The following is a 15,532-nucleotide window of genomic DNA, read 5'->3' as shown; positions in this document are numbered from 1 at the left end:
ATTACATTTCATAATAGTTAATGTAGGTCGATAAGGAAAAATGTGTTCGGGGGCAGGGAGGTTGGATGAGGTTTGGATTTACGTGCCAAAATTAAGGAACCAAGAAAGGTAAGTAGAGACAAAGGGGAAAGCTGTGGACGGAGATAAGGAAGTAGAAGCAGAGATAGCCAAGACAGTCCAAAAACTGGAATTTTAAACAATGATGCCACTCAGAGCTTTCTCATGCAGGATATCTCAGTTGCAGAGAAACATGAGACAACATGGGGAGACCAGCTGATAGATGCTAAGAAAGAATGAAAATTGGCCATAAGAAAATACAAATCTTCCTTTCATTCAAAATGAGGCTTGGGCATTTATTAGTTTCCCAGTACTGCTGTGACAAAATTACCACAGTTTTGGTCTCTTAAAACAACAGAAATTTTTTTTCTCACAGAGTGCTAGAGAGCAGAAGTCTCAAGTCAGGGTGTCAGCAGGACTAGTTTCCCTCCAGCGGCTCTTATAGGAGAATCCCTACTGGCCTTTCCTATTGGCCTGTGGCTCCAGCCGTATCACTTTCATGACAGAATAACTCCACTCTCTGTGTCCATCTTGATGTGGCCTTCTTTGTGTCTGTGTCTTCTTCTTCCTGTCTATGTCTTCTAAGACACTTGTCATTGTAGCCACCCTAATCCAAGACGATCTCATCTTGCAATTATTAACTAAACTACAGCAAAAAGACCCTTTTTCCAAATAAGGTTGCTTTCACAGTTTCCAAGTGGATCCTTGCTTCCTTCCTTCCTTCCTTCCCTCCTTCTTTCTTTTCTTCCTCTCTCTCTCTTTCATTTTTTTGTTCTTTCATTCTTTCTTTCTTTTTGGAGGAGGCATACATCCAATCCACCATGGGGAGTGAGATGAAAAGATAAGGCATTAGAGGGAGAGAGGGGCCTGGGCAACCAGAACTATGATTGTCCTAAGACCTGACCACACATGCATGGGAGGGTGAAGACAATGAAAAGCAGAGTGCAAGATATTAAGCAGTCAACAAGACACAAGGACCGTTAAATATTGGCCAGTTTTGTCAGCATAATGTTAGCTCATGTTCATCAATATGACCTCAATATATTCTGAAGAAAAGGCACATCCTCGGCTGCAAAATTGTACCTTTAAAGTCAGAGGAAAGTTAGAATATGAAAAGCCATCATATGGGCAGTAATTGTGTGACCATGGTTACATGGGAAAGAAGTGGTTCTTCTCCTGCATGAATTTAAAAGGACACACTAGAATCATATTTCTGAAACTGTGGCCTTTGCAGTAGGATGAGGGAAAAGGTACAAAGACATATTCTTGAAAGTGCATGAGTACTTGCATGTGGTTTTTTTCCTCTGCCTAGAAATAAAAACAAATGTTGTGATGATAATTTGCGATTGAAAGATGTTTCCATAAAATTGGATTTTAGTTTCTTTCATCATTTTTCCCAGCTGAAGTCTTTGGATCCTTGGGAAATTATTCTCTGGGGTCCATGATGTTTCTTCTTATAAAACAATTCTAGTTAAGAAATAGTAGATAGTTGACATAACAAATTCTGATGAATGGCATAAGCAAACTCTCTAAGAGTCATAGTGATTTGAGTTTGAATTCTAGCTAAAACTCATCAGTTTTAAAACTAACAAGTTGTATTTAATCTCTCTGACCCTGTTTTTTTTCTACATGAGGATAACATTTCGTGGGTATGCTATAAGAATGAAAGTAAGAACTCAGTAAGATTAGATATTACTGATCTGTAAAGCCCTTAATATTCTGACACTCTGGTTTGAGTCTAAAACTCAATTCTAGGCCAGACTAGGCCCTGGGGTCTTACTGACAACAGGATAAGTTAGGATCATATAGCCCAGAATTTCTAAGTCATAACCAATTTGAAATAGAATATTTGATACCATTTCATTCCATAATTATGCCAATTTTTATCAAACTATGTGTTTTTTTATTTTTATTTATTATTTATGATAGTCACAGAGAGAGAGAGAGAGAGAGAGGCAGAGACATAGGCAGAGGGAGAAGCAGGCTCCATGCACTGGGAGCCCGACGTGGGATTTGATCCCGGGTCTCCAGGATCGCGCCCTGGGCCAAAGGCAGGCGCTAAACCGCTGAGCCACCTGGGCTGCCCAATAAAAACATATTAAATAAATATTAGAAAAATTTTAAAATGTATGAAACATTACTCCTGGCTCCACAGAATCATAATACCTTTGGAAAAAACAACAACAACAACAACAAAAAAAAAACAAAATACCCTTGCTGTTTGAAGGTAATTTACTTAAGAGTCTGTATATCTGGGTATTTGCTTGTGTGTGTGTGTGTGTGCACACGCGCGTGCAAAGTTGTAAAGTTGTTATCCTGTTGTATATCCAAACCTGAGCTCTGCATGCTTAACTTGATACTATAAAATAAACTTTTGCCTAAAACTAATGCCTTAATAACATAATTTTAATGGTTTCACCAAATCTCATTTGCATGATATAACACTGCAATTTAAATGGGGTTAAACATTTTGGTTAGTTTCAATTTCCTCTCATAAATAAAACTGAAATGGAAAACTGTGTGTCTATTCCACCCTTTATGTTTTAATTCAAACTAAACCATTTGCACAAAAATTCTCTATCTTGTTCCTGAAAATAACTTATCACTAGCTAATTTTGAAGGCAGTTGTTTAGAACTTTCTTTTTATTTTTAAGATTGTATTTATTTGTGAGAGACACAGAGAGAAGCAGAGACATAGGCAGGGGAGAAGCAGGCTCCTCACAGGGATCCTGATGTGGGACTCCATCCCGGATTCCAGGATCACAAGCTGAGCTGAAGGCAGACGCTCAGCACTGAGCCACTCTGGCGTCCCTGTTTAGAGCTCTTCTGCATACTTCTTTCTTATCTACAACCATTTGCTCTCTCTCTCTTTCTCTCTCTCTCTCTCTCATCAAATTAATGACCTCTGGATTTACTATTCTCTTTCTTTTCTAATTTTCTTTTTACTGGCATTTTATTCATTGTTTTCAATTTAGTATTTTTTTCACTATTTTCTACATTTAAAGGAACTAAAGTAGATGCTTAGAAAACAATAGGAGACCAAAACAAAAGATTTGGGCATTCTAGATAGACTAATTATTTTAGTGCCAATTAAAAGTTATAATTTGTATTATTTGTCTAGTGTTTATTATGGGGAATGACTGTGTTCTAGGTGGAGAGAGGGACCAGAGAAGGAGAACTGCTCTTTATGGGAGCTGCTATCCATAGCTACTCAGCTTCGGTCTCAAATCTATTTAACCATCCATGGGAGGGGGGGCAACAACAATAAAAACAAAAAAAAAGAAAATGTTTATTGTCAAGTCCCTTCTCTTTACAAGGCGTTTTAGCCATTATTTATTGTTACTCTGGTATATCCTCCAGCAGCTTATGAAAATATTCTCTCCAAAAATCTTCTATATTCTTTGTCTAGATTTTCCTGATTTCATGCATAATAATAACTTTCTAATGTTAAAATATACTCACGGTAATGCTCAAAATTGATTGGTCTTTTAACATACTATTGAATTCAGTTCGATAATATTTTATTTAAGGATTATCCTTTTGTATTCATAAATACCAGTAGTGTTATTCTTTCAAGGACTACTCCTGATGTTATGTTATCTTCATAAGATGCATTGGATGCTGTCTTGTTTTTCTATGCTCCAGAACAGAAAATAAATCATAATTCTGGAGACTAGAAAAATTTTAGTAAGCTTTAATTACATTTTCCATTTTTTCTATGCCTATTAAGATTCCTACTTCTAGATAAAAAAGACCAATCTTTTACAGTGTTCAAAATGCTGACTCAATACAGATTTTCAAATGTATTAGCAAAATATATTTATACCATTTTCCTGTATTTTATTAAGGGTTGAGTTTTCTTGGGACGCCTGGGTGGCTCAGTGGTTGAGTGTCTGTTTTCTGCTAAGGTCGTGATCCCAGGTCTAAGGATCGAGTCCAACATAAGGCTCCCTGCATGAAGCCTGCTTCTCCCTCTGCCTATGTCTCTGTGTCTCTCATGAATAAATAAAGCAGTTTTTTCTTAAAGTTGAGTTTTCTTATTTCCTATTACAACTCCTTTATAATATATAATAATATAATAGTAGTAATTACTATTTAGTAAATTCTTACTTGGTACTCTGCCTGTATTAACCTTAACTACATTTTTCTTACCTCAGCTTCACAATAATCTTCAATATTTACAAAAATTCATTTGAGAATGAGTGGATTCAGCTTTGTCTCTGAAATGTATCTCCTCGCTATCCACCCTCGTGTAATCCACCATCGTTTTCCTTTGGGCTATTGCCTTCCACTTTGTCTCATTTCCACTTTTTCCCAGCCAGGCAACAGTGGAAGGCAGTCAGAGTGACTTTTTAAGAGGAAAATCCAGCCACGCCCCTCTGCTCTTTAAAACTCTCTTGCTGCTTTTTAGAACAAAACCAGATGTTTTGGTGTAGCCTGCAAGTCCCCTCATGCTGCTTATCTATCTCTTCAAAGTCATCCAGTTATTTCTTTGACCTCGCTTGATTTTGCTGCAGTGTTAGATGGCCTCTTTCCATTGACACTTAAATATTTTATTTCATTTATAGCTATCTCCTTCAAATTCTGATAGTTTAAATTCTAATTTTTGCAATATTCATATTGTTACCCAGCTTTGCTGATATTCTCCTGGTTTATTTTCATTCAAACTTGTATTTTTAAACTGTCCACATGATTTTCTTAACCAAAGTTTTAATTAACTTAACCAAAGTGCTAATCTAACAGAGTTTATTTATTATTCCTATAAAATAGTTCCTATTAGATGTCTATTCTATTTTGTAAGTGGGTTGAAAATATTTATCAATAAAAAAGCAAAAGGATGGCTATGTGTTCATTTAATACCATCCTGGAGCCCTAACAGTCTCACCTGAGGACTATTTAATTATATAAGGAATTTCCCTTTGTTTAATATGCTACTTACTATCAGTTATGGCCCATCCTGTAAGGTTGCATATTAACTTGAAGATCATTGTACAAGAAAAGCTTCAACTGATTTCTGTTGAGTAGAAGATATACCATACCCCTAAAGTTATGAACATTAACTGGATTATTATTATTATTAAGCTTAGCAATTTTATCTCAACATTCTTTCTTTAAAAAAAACTCTGCAAATACCCAGTTTAACAAATGCTTTTGAACCAACTCTATCATCCTGCTGATTTCCTCACTAAGGAACCAAAGATATTTTGGACACACATTCTCTATTTGTCTAATTTTGTCTAATTCTCTATTTGTCTAATTACAAATGTCTAATTTTTTTAACTTTTTGAAAATTACACTTTGGCAGATGTATAAATATAGCAGAAGAATAACATAAAATAGGAAATTGGTTTTCAAAAAGGAAGGCAGACCAAATATTTCATTATCTTTGTCTATTCCACATCTGGATCTTCCAGTTATTGGACAAGAAAGAAAAACACAGTTTCCTTTAATTTCCTATCCAGTTACACTCATTTTCCATCCCCCTATGTCCACCATTCTCCCTGTGTTTATTCTGATGAGGTATTAAGTGCACTGAACTCTGAGTCAGAGGAGATTTGACCTGGCCACCTACCAGATGTGTAACCTCAGTAAAGTTGAAATTCATCCAACATCTCTGGATTCTATTTCATTTTTTAAAGAAGATTTATTTATTTATTTGAGAGGCATGGACTGAGACAGAGGGGCAGAGACATAGGCAGAGGGAGAAGTAGGCTTCTCACAGGGAACCTGATGTGGGACTCGATCCCAGATCCCAGGATCATGACCTGAGCTGGAAGTCAGGCACCCTACCTCTGAGCCACCCAGGCATCCTTGGACTCTATTTTAAGATAGAAATTAGGTAATATGTTGAACTCATAACATGAACAACACAAATGTAGATGGATTCCAAATATAAGTATTAATAGTTAATCTAGAAATAGCCTAAAAGAAATATTGTTGGGATGGGAAGAACTTTCCAAACATAATGTAAAAACCCAATGGCAAAAATGAAAATATTGGTTAATTTGACTACCTTGTGAGTGGCTGTTTCACACATGTACACAACATGCAATGATCAAAGCATATGAAAAGATATTCAAACTCATTAATAATCATGGAATTATAAAAGTACACAATAGTATGATAGCATGTACAATTTCTGAAAAACCACACAAGAAACTTGCAAGTGTTGTTATTGCTAGGTGGGAGGATGAGAATTAGGGTACTTTTACTTTCCACCCTTTAAATTTTGTGCTTTTTGATTGTTTTGCCATAAGGATTGACAGCATTATTTTTAATTGTCATTTCCAAAAGGAGTATATTTCTTGTGAAGTTATTTTAATAAGTTTATTAAATATTAAATAATACATATCCTATCTTAAAAGCATAACTTAAAAGCATTTAATATTTAATTAGGTTTATAGCTATTTAAACTTTATAGTTTTACATCTATTTAATACTTGAGGATAGCTTAAAAGCATTTAATATTTAACTTAAAATTTACTTAATTAACTTAAAATTAACTTGAAAGTTAATTAAATATTAAATAATACATATCCTATCTTAAATAACAAAACAAAAAGAAAGTTTAGTAATGCTCACTGTTTCTAGAATCAGATAAGCTGGCACTCCCATTATATATCACATACTGTAATTACAATTATAAATTCATGTAATTTTTCTGTTAGAAAATCAAGAAGTGATTTTCAACCTTTCCATGTACAGAATCTTTAATCTAGCAATTCCACTTTTTGGAATTTGTCCTAATAATAAGAAAACATCCAAAAATACATGTATAAGTTTGATCGTTTCAGATTTGTTAATAGTGAAAAATTAGAAACAATTAGTAATATTCATTAATAGAATACTGGAATACCATACAGATTTTTTTAAAAGATTTTATTTATTTACTCATCAGAGACACAGAGAGAGGCAGAGACATAGACAGAGGGAGAAGCAGACTCCTCACAGGGAGCCTGATGCAGGACTCGATCCCCAGAACTGGATCATGCCCTGAGCTGAAGGCAAACACTCAACTCTTGAGCCACCCAGGCGTCCCGCCATACAGATTTTAGAACAGATATGCCAGATAATATATGAACTGACAGAAAATAGGTGCTTTTTGGTGAAAAGTTCATTAACTAATCCTGTCTCCTACCTTGTAGATAAAAAAAAAAAAAAAAAGTCTGGCAATCAAAAAATAATTAACACAATTCCATACTTTCTCCTGTCTCTAGAGGAAAAGCTTAAAAGAGATGCTACATTCTTAATAAATTATGAAATATCTTTAAAATCTTTTCTTCTCTTCTTGATCATTTTCAATGTCCCCACATCAGTGATTTTCAAACTTCGGAGTACATCAGCTTTATCTGCAGGGTTTGCTAAAACACATACTCCTGGACCCCACCCCAGAGTCTCTGATTCAATAGGCCTGGGGTAGAGCCTGAGAATGTGCATTTCTAACAAGTTTCTATGCTGCTGGACTAGGCACCACACTTTGAGAGCCCTCATGATCTAAAAAGCTATTGGGTATTTTTGTGTTTGTGGATGATCCAAATTTTAGAACTTTTAATTTTTATTTTTTTCTAATGTTTATTATATTCTATTTATTTAACATATAGTGCAATATTAGTTTCAGGAATAGAATTTAGTGAGTCATCACTTACATATGACACCCACAGCTCCTCATCATATCAAGTGCCGTCCTTGATACTCATCACCCTGCCTAGCCCCTCCTTGCCTCACTTCCCTCCATCACACCTTTGTTTGTTCTCTGTTTTAAGAGTCTTTTATAGTTTGTTTCCCAAAGGAGAGAAAAAAACAGGAGGAAGGCAGAGATTCCCCTAGGAATCTAAGAGAAAAGAAAAAGTAAATACTCCAATGCAGCACAACTGAAGGCAAAAGGTAGTATTTAAGGATTTGCATGAAGGTGAAGAAAACAGAAATCCAGGATGCCACCATATATATAATTTTTAAAATAGGATATCCCTTATCTAGGCATCGAAGAGAGAAGGCCAGAGGTGATGATTTGGTTACAATTTTCCTTCTTAAAACCCACTTTATTTTTTTGATTTTATTTATTTATTTGAGAGAGAAAGAGAGTAGAGAGAGAGTGGGGAAAGGAGTAGAGGGAGAGGGACAAGCAGATTCCACACTGAGCATGTAGCCCAATACAGGGCTCTATCCCACAACCCTGAGATCAAGACCTGAGCCAGAGTCAAGAGTCAGACACTCAACTGACTAAGCAACCCAGGTTCCCCTAAAAACCCATTTTAAAAAGACGTTCTGAATATTATGACTCTGCAACTTTGATTTTTCTGTTATGAAGATTAATTCCATTGTCTCTGTAAAACCATATTCAGTTTTTGTTCATAAAACATGCATCATACAAATGAGATGACAAACATGTTGCCAGTTCAGAGTCTGTTTATCATAAATGTTTCTGCCTTTATTCTTGCTAATATTCTCAATTCTGCTACCAACTCTGTAAATCTCCAAACTTGGGTCAATATAATTACCAGCCCTCTTCAATTCTGCACCTACTGCTAAGCATTGCTGGGGAAGATTATACTACTGTGCTTATAAACTTCTTCTCCCTGGGAGAAGAAGGGGAGAGAAAGGTAGCTCCCTTCCAGAAGCAGAGGTACTGTGTGAACACCTGAGGAGGAGAGTGTAATGGGATTTTCTCTCCATGATCATCTGTATTTATAGTAAAAATAAAAATAATATGATGCTGGTATAATCTGATTTGTTGAGAAAGCTAGTAGGGAGTTCTCAGTTTGTCCTGAATTGATTCAATTTCAAAGATAAAAAAGAGAGGATTAAATAAAGTTTAATTTTCAGAGATTGTGGATTGGATGTTAGATTCACCCAGGTTATGAATTAATTAGGAGTTTGAACCCAATTTTGTCTCAGATCTGAGACAGAGGACTGCCTCCAATAAGTGATTTATGGGTAACTTATAGTTCTCTACCTCTCCAAACACATTTTTCAAATTGTGATGGGTTTTATATATCATGATAATATAGTATTAATGTACATAATATAAGACATATAACACAGTTTACTGTTTGTATTTGTATTTTTATGTTTAATCTTCTGTTCCTTCTCCCTTCTATAATTACTTTAACACCAACCCCTTTCTTCAAGTCATAGAAGCTGATCTCTCCCATTTGGTGAGAAATTGAGTTCATAAAGAGCAAATTCCCTCAAGCTCCAGACTTTCTCTTTCTATCACTTCAAAGCCAGATGCTTTATTTGGCCTCTTATTCCCCTTCTTCCCTTACTCCGTGACATTTTGCCTGAAGTTACTCATGTCTGTCCTTTACCTTTCAAGACTAAACTTCTTAAAGTTCTCATTTTAAAATTGAGATAGATCTCAGACTCAAATGCCTCCTTGCCAATGCCCTATGACTCTCTTAAAAATAGTAATTTACACTTTGGGTCTCTGTATTCTCACTTCCTCAACTCACTAAAATTTAAACACTGCTTGCCTGACCCTGAACTAAATTTCTATGCCAGATACATAGAAAGACTGATATACATGAGTATCTTCTTAATTTTTTTTTTCAAAGGGGACAATCTTCCTTTAACTTTCTAATGATACCTTTGACCTTCTGATGAATCCCTTATTTGATGTCCTCTAACGTCTTGACTTCTGGAGGGTGATTCTCTTCTGGCTCATTGAACCCTTTTGGTCTGTATCGCTGGATATACTTCCTCAGCCTGCTTTGTCAATATTCCCCAGTGTGCTGATCTGGGCAGTCTCCTTCCACTTTGTGACTTCTCCCAAATGACTTTATACACTTTTGTGGTTTTAAGTACATGTGGTGTTTTTACCAGTTATGTCTCCCAACTGTGCATTTCTAATACTAATTTTTTTTCCCTGAACTTCAAACTGCAAATGTACTTGCCCAGTATCTTGACATTCCACAGACATTTTAGGCTATAAATATTAAAAATAAATTCACTAAGTTTATGCCTTCTTTTTGACATCCCTCTGCATTTATGTTTCAATTTGTGTTCCCATCAATTCCTTATGGCCTGTCCTTAACCCAGAGACACATTTATACAGTTTATACTCTGAAAAAAGAGGTGTAGACCATAGGGATCAAGAGTTGGCAAACTTTTTCTGTGAACGGCCAAGTAATAAATACTTGAAGATTTGTATTCCATATGGTTTTTCTGCTGTAACTACCTGACTCTGAGGCTATAATGTAGAAGCAGCCATAGACAATATGTAAACACACAAGTGTGACTTATTCCAACATAAGTTTATTTACAGCAATAGATACAGTGTGCCATTTCCTGGGTTGGAATTAGGATTGCTGAAATTCAGCCTATATACTACTTGGCTAAAACATGGTTCCAGCACAGGCAGTGCTTTTAGGCCAGAAGTCATCTTGCCTTTAGCCCCCACCTCTAAATGTAATTGTCTCATCATTTGAATTTTACTTTCCAAATATTTCTCCTTTTTTGAAAGATTTATTTATTTGAGAAAGAGAGAGCGCAAGCAGTGGGAGGAGTGAGGGAGAGAAACTCAAGCACACTCCTCCTAGTCCACTGCAGAGCCTGACACTGGATCTCACCACCCTGAGATCATGACCTTGAGATTGCAATCTGAGCCAAAATTAAGAGTTGGATGCTTAATTCACTGAGCCACCTAGGTGCCCCTTTCCAAATACTTCTTGAATACATGCCTTTTCCTTTCTAAATTCAATGTCATTGCCTAAATTTAGTTCTCATTATAGTACTTCAAAGCCTTCCTAATCTGATTTATACCTTCAAACCCTACAAATGAAATTACCTTTCTAAAATTTAAATTGAACCATGTCACCTACTACATAAAAAGAAAATCCTTATGTACATTAAAGCAAATTTGATCTGATTTTCTGGTCTCATTGTCCATAACTTTTGCTCTCAGGCTTAATATTCCAGTAACACTGAGTCACTTGTAATCCAGGAAGCACAGTTGTCTCTATTTATGCAATGTCTCCTATGTTTTACTGTTTTCCCATTTTCAAAGTTCCACCGAACAAAGTCACTTTCAGACTCTAACACTGACCCCAATTGTCATATTTCTACAAATACTTCCCTTTAATTTCCCACACCTGATGACAGAATTAACAACTTCCTCTTCTTCACAAGTTCTTTTTTTTTCACAAGTTCTTAAACTTATACACGTCAGTAATTGAACATATTACACTGCATTAGGATATATCTGACTACATGTTTTCCTGCCTTACTAGACTACATGCCCAATAGGATTTTATTTCAGTTATTTGTGTGTTTGTAATGCTTAGCATAGGACCCAGCATACAGTGAATTCTCAATATTTGTTGCTGAACTGACCTGAATTCTACTTTAAGACTAAAATCTGAAAGCAGCTACTCCCCTGAAGCTGCTTCCCAGAGAGGTCTAAAATAATGAGATGTTTCCATTTTGAATGCAGAAAGAACTTCCAGATCAGTTTAGGCCTTGGATGGAAATTGCCAATGAACTCCCTCATTTGATTGAGAGTCGCCAGCTTCAAGCTCGAGTGAACAAGGTATATCTTTTTCATTCTTCTCTTTAAGGTCATTTTTTTTCCTCTTTAAGTTCTTCTCACGATCTTAATTTCATCCTCACATACTCCTCTTTCTCAGCATTATGAAAGTGGGTCAATGGACCCAGGGACACAAACCATTGCCTTTGAAATTACCAACTAAGCTCTCTCGCCTTTCCTGAAGAGTGGAGTGACTTGTTCCTCATATTACACATGCATTTCCTTAGTTTCCAGAGCCTGCACAAAACGATTTCTGGAACATATTAAGCACTCAACAAATATTTGTTTGCAGAAGGAAGGCTGTCTGTTTGGGAATTATAGGCAAGCTGATGGAAAAGATCTAACTAGAGAAAGGTAAGCATAGATATTCTCAGTGTCCTTCTTGCATGTCACATGGTTACAACTTGATTTTACCATTGGAGTCTCATAGAATAGTTGAGTCAAGTTAGTAGGTTCTGCAGAAATAATAAGAGGAGGAATATTTCCCAAAAGTGAGTAAAAACAGTGAAACTTCTTGGTCCATGGGCACTGATATTGCCCCCACAGTAATAATAGGATATAATGAGAAAACATAGACTTTAATTCAGGAAGACTGAGTCTGAATCTTGGTTTTATCACATAGTAGCTTTCCAACTTATAAACAAATTATTTCACCCCTGTAATTCTGAGTCCTTATTTACAGAAGGGGAGAAATTCTGGTCTCATAGAATTGTTGTAAGGACTAAATGACTTCCATATTCCCTGCCACTGAACAGTGTTCAATATATATTTATACTTCTCTCTAGTCTTGTCTCCATGGGATTTAATCCCACCAATTTGGAATGCCATGTGATTTCAGAGAGACAAAAAAGGTTTTCCATTCTCCTAAATCCTCTATCACTGACTTACACGTGTTTAATATCTATAAATACTAATGTATTTAAAAATACTAGATGCCTGTTAAGTGCAGGCACAAGACTGGAAATCCTATGAGAGATGTATAGGACCATCTTCAGTGTTAATGAAGATAAACCTAAGAATTTATTTTCCTGCTGCATAAAGTCTCTTTAACATGACCAAAGAAATACAAAGAAGAAGAAAAATAATAAAGTATCTTTATATGCAGGAAAACAAGAGAAAGTAGCAAAGATAGATAAAAATTTTAAGAATTTTTATATCATATTAAGCAAATTATATCAATCTATGGTACCCATGCAAAGCATTCAACCAAAACAAATTGTGCTTTTAAAGATTACTGAAAAATTTTTAAATCTTAAAAAAAAAAAAGTTCACCAGCACAAATTGAGACTGAATCAATTGGAAATTAAATGAAAACAAATATTATGGCTTCCTGGACCATACATGGAGCTACAGATAAAACATTTGTCTCATGAGACCTTTACTTGGCACAGACAACACAATAAATACATTTACAGTTTTTATCTTAAAGTACCTCCAGGCCAGCCACGTTGCTCTTAGAAAGCCCCAGTACACCTATCTGTATTTTGGTAAAAAACAAACAAACAAACAAACTTATTTTTTTGGTTTAGATGCATCCATCCTATTCCAGAAAATGTCCGTTCTCCACTCTACTGCCACAAAACACTACAGGCAACTGACTTGCTCATAAGAAGCTACACAAGAGGAAACTCAGCAGCATTCCAGAAACATGATAAGGAATGCTGTATTAGCTACTAGGTCTGACAGAACTGACCACCATTCCTGAACATGAATAGACAACACCAAATTATCATGTAATATGAAGAGAAGGAATAAGTCAAAGAGCAATAGAAAGGGACTGGACATTCACAGTCAATGGCTCTGATGAACTCAGAGTTTTTAATATTCTAATTAACATCTCCAGTGTATTTATTTTATAAAAATAAGTAAATTTGTATGTAAAAGGAACTAGTGGGGAGCAAAGAAACTCAATATGAACTCAAATAAATCATAGAAACATTGGTTATAGAAAAAGGATACAAAAAAAGAAAAAGGATACATTTTTCATAAAATATAAAGCAAAAATTATAGAAATACCAACTCTGAAAAATAAAGTATATGAAAAGGAGAAATTAATGACCCAAACTCTACTAGTTCCCTAAAGCAAAGTGGTGTAGGAGAAAAAGCAAAGCTTCAAGCATATAAGAACAAAATTTTTCAGATCTTAGGAAAGATTTGAGTATTTTATCAGAAAAACAATGGGGGTAGGGGGGACACATACAGATATCCTTGTGAAATTTCAAATTTTCTAGAACAAGAAGAAAATTTTGCAAGTTTTAATCAGGAAACAATAAAAAACAAAACTAGGTTACTTACAGAGTGACAGGATTATTTATAATAGTAAGTATTAAGAAACAATTCAATATCTATTTGAACAACTAAAATTAAAAAAGAAAATTTGCCATTATCAAGTGCCATTGAAGATATATACCAAAAAGACACTCATTCATTTTGCTGGTAGGAATGCAAAAAATAGTACAACTACTTTGGAAGATGGCTTGGCAGATTCTTATGAAGTTGAATATAGACTTTTCATATGACCCAGCAATCACATTCCTAAGTATTTACTCAAGTCAACTGGGAATTTATGTGCATGGAAAAGCTTATATGTGACTGTTTATAGCAGCTTTATTCATAATCCCCCAAACTGTAAATAATCAACCTATTCTCTTAACAGGGGAATAGTTAAACCGAGTACATGGACTAAATGTTTGTATTGCCCACAAATTTAGATCCTAATTTTAGATTCCTAATCATCAATGTGATGGTATTAGAGGGTAGGGCTTTTGGGAGGTGAATTAGTCAGAGCTCTCCAGAGAAACAGAACCCATAGGATATAGTGAGACACAGAGAAAAAGATTTATTAGGAGGGATGGGCCCCCATGACTATGGAGGCTACACTGCAAGTAGGAGCCTCAGCAAGATGAGAGCCAAGGAAGCCAACAGTGTATGTCCCAGCCTGAGTCAGAAGGTCCAAGCACTTGGTAACTGCTGTTCCCAGCTAGAAGATGGCTGTCTCAGCTCAAGCAGACAGAAAATTCTTCCACTTCCTTATTTTATTCAGGCTCTAATGCAATTGATGATGTCCACCCGAGTCTCTGAGTGCAATGTTCTTTACTTAGCCTACTGTTCAAATGCTATCCTCTTCCAGAAACACCCAGAGACACACCCAGAAACAATGTTTTACCGGTTATCTGAAAATCCCTTAGCCTAGTCAGGCCAACACATAAAACTGATCAACACAGACTATAGGTTGTGAGCATGGAACCCTCATAAAGAGAATTAGTGTACTTGTAAAAGTGGCTCCTGAGTGCTCTCTGGCCCTCTGTAGCTATAATGTGAGGACAAAACAGGAAGACAGCAGTATGCAACCCAGAAGAAGACCCTCCCCAGAATCCAGTCATGCTGGCACCCCACCCTGATCTTGGGCTTTCAGCCACGAATATTGTAGAATTTAAATGTCCACTATTTATAAGCCACCTAGTCTGTGGCACTTTGTTATAGCAGCCCCGACTAGCTGAGACATTGAGTTATAACCACACAACAGAATGCTATTCAGGGTCAAAATTATATTTTGCTAAGTAAAACATGTCAGACCCAAAAGACTATATATTGTATGATCCCACTCAAATGACATTCTGGAAAAGACAAAACTCTAAGGACAGAAAACGGATCAATGATTACCAAAGACTGTGGAGGAAGACATGGGTGGTGGACTACCTCTCCTAAGGAGGAGTTTTAGGATGATAGAATTGTTCTGTGTGGTACTCAGTTGGCTGTAAAACCCACAGAATTGTTTATCATAGGGAGTGAATTGTATGCAAATTTTAAAAATCAATTAACCAGAACTTGGGGGACTCTTGGAATGGAATGCAGTCTGTGACCAATGAATGTAATGGTACTCCAGATGTGGGATGTCACTTCATGAGAAAGGGCAAAGGGACTAAAGAGCTGACCTGAGGCTCTGTGGAA

The 15,532-nt window shown here is 35.9% G+C and overlaps 1 protein-coding gene across 4 annotated transcripts in view; it reads left to right on the top strand.

The window, feature by feature from the left end:
- IDO2 (indoleamine 2,3-dioxygenase 2) overlaps positions 1–15,532 on the top strand; it is a 55,981-nt gene that overhangs the window by 6,685 nt on the left and 33,764 nt on the right. For all 4 annotated transcript variants that reach the window (XR_003132258.3, XR_003132251.3, XM_025437314.3 and 1 more), the window contains exon 2: positions 11,489–11,584. Coding sequence is in view for 2 of the 4 variants with exons in the window: in XM_025437314.3 (XP_025293099.3) it covers positions 11,489–11,584 (96 nt within the window). In the remaining 2 variants the exon portion in view is untranslated. The remainder of the gene's footprint in view (positions 1–11,488; positions 11,585–15,532) is intronic.

This window comes from Canis lupus, chromosome 16 (genome assembly GCF_003254725.2).
Source record: "Canis lupus dingo isolate Sandy chromosome 16, ASM325472v2, whole genome shotgun sequence".
NCBI lineage: Eukaryota > Metazoa > Chordata > Mammalia > Carnivora > Canidae > Canis > Canis lupus.
The sequence above is the reverse complement of the archived record's forward strand: the minus strand, read 5'-3'. Positions and strand labels throughout refer to the sequence as shown.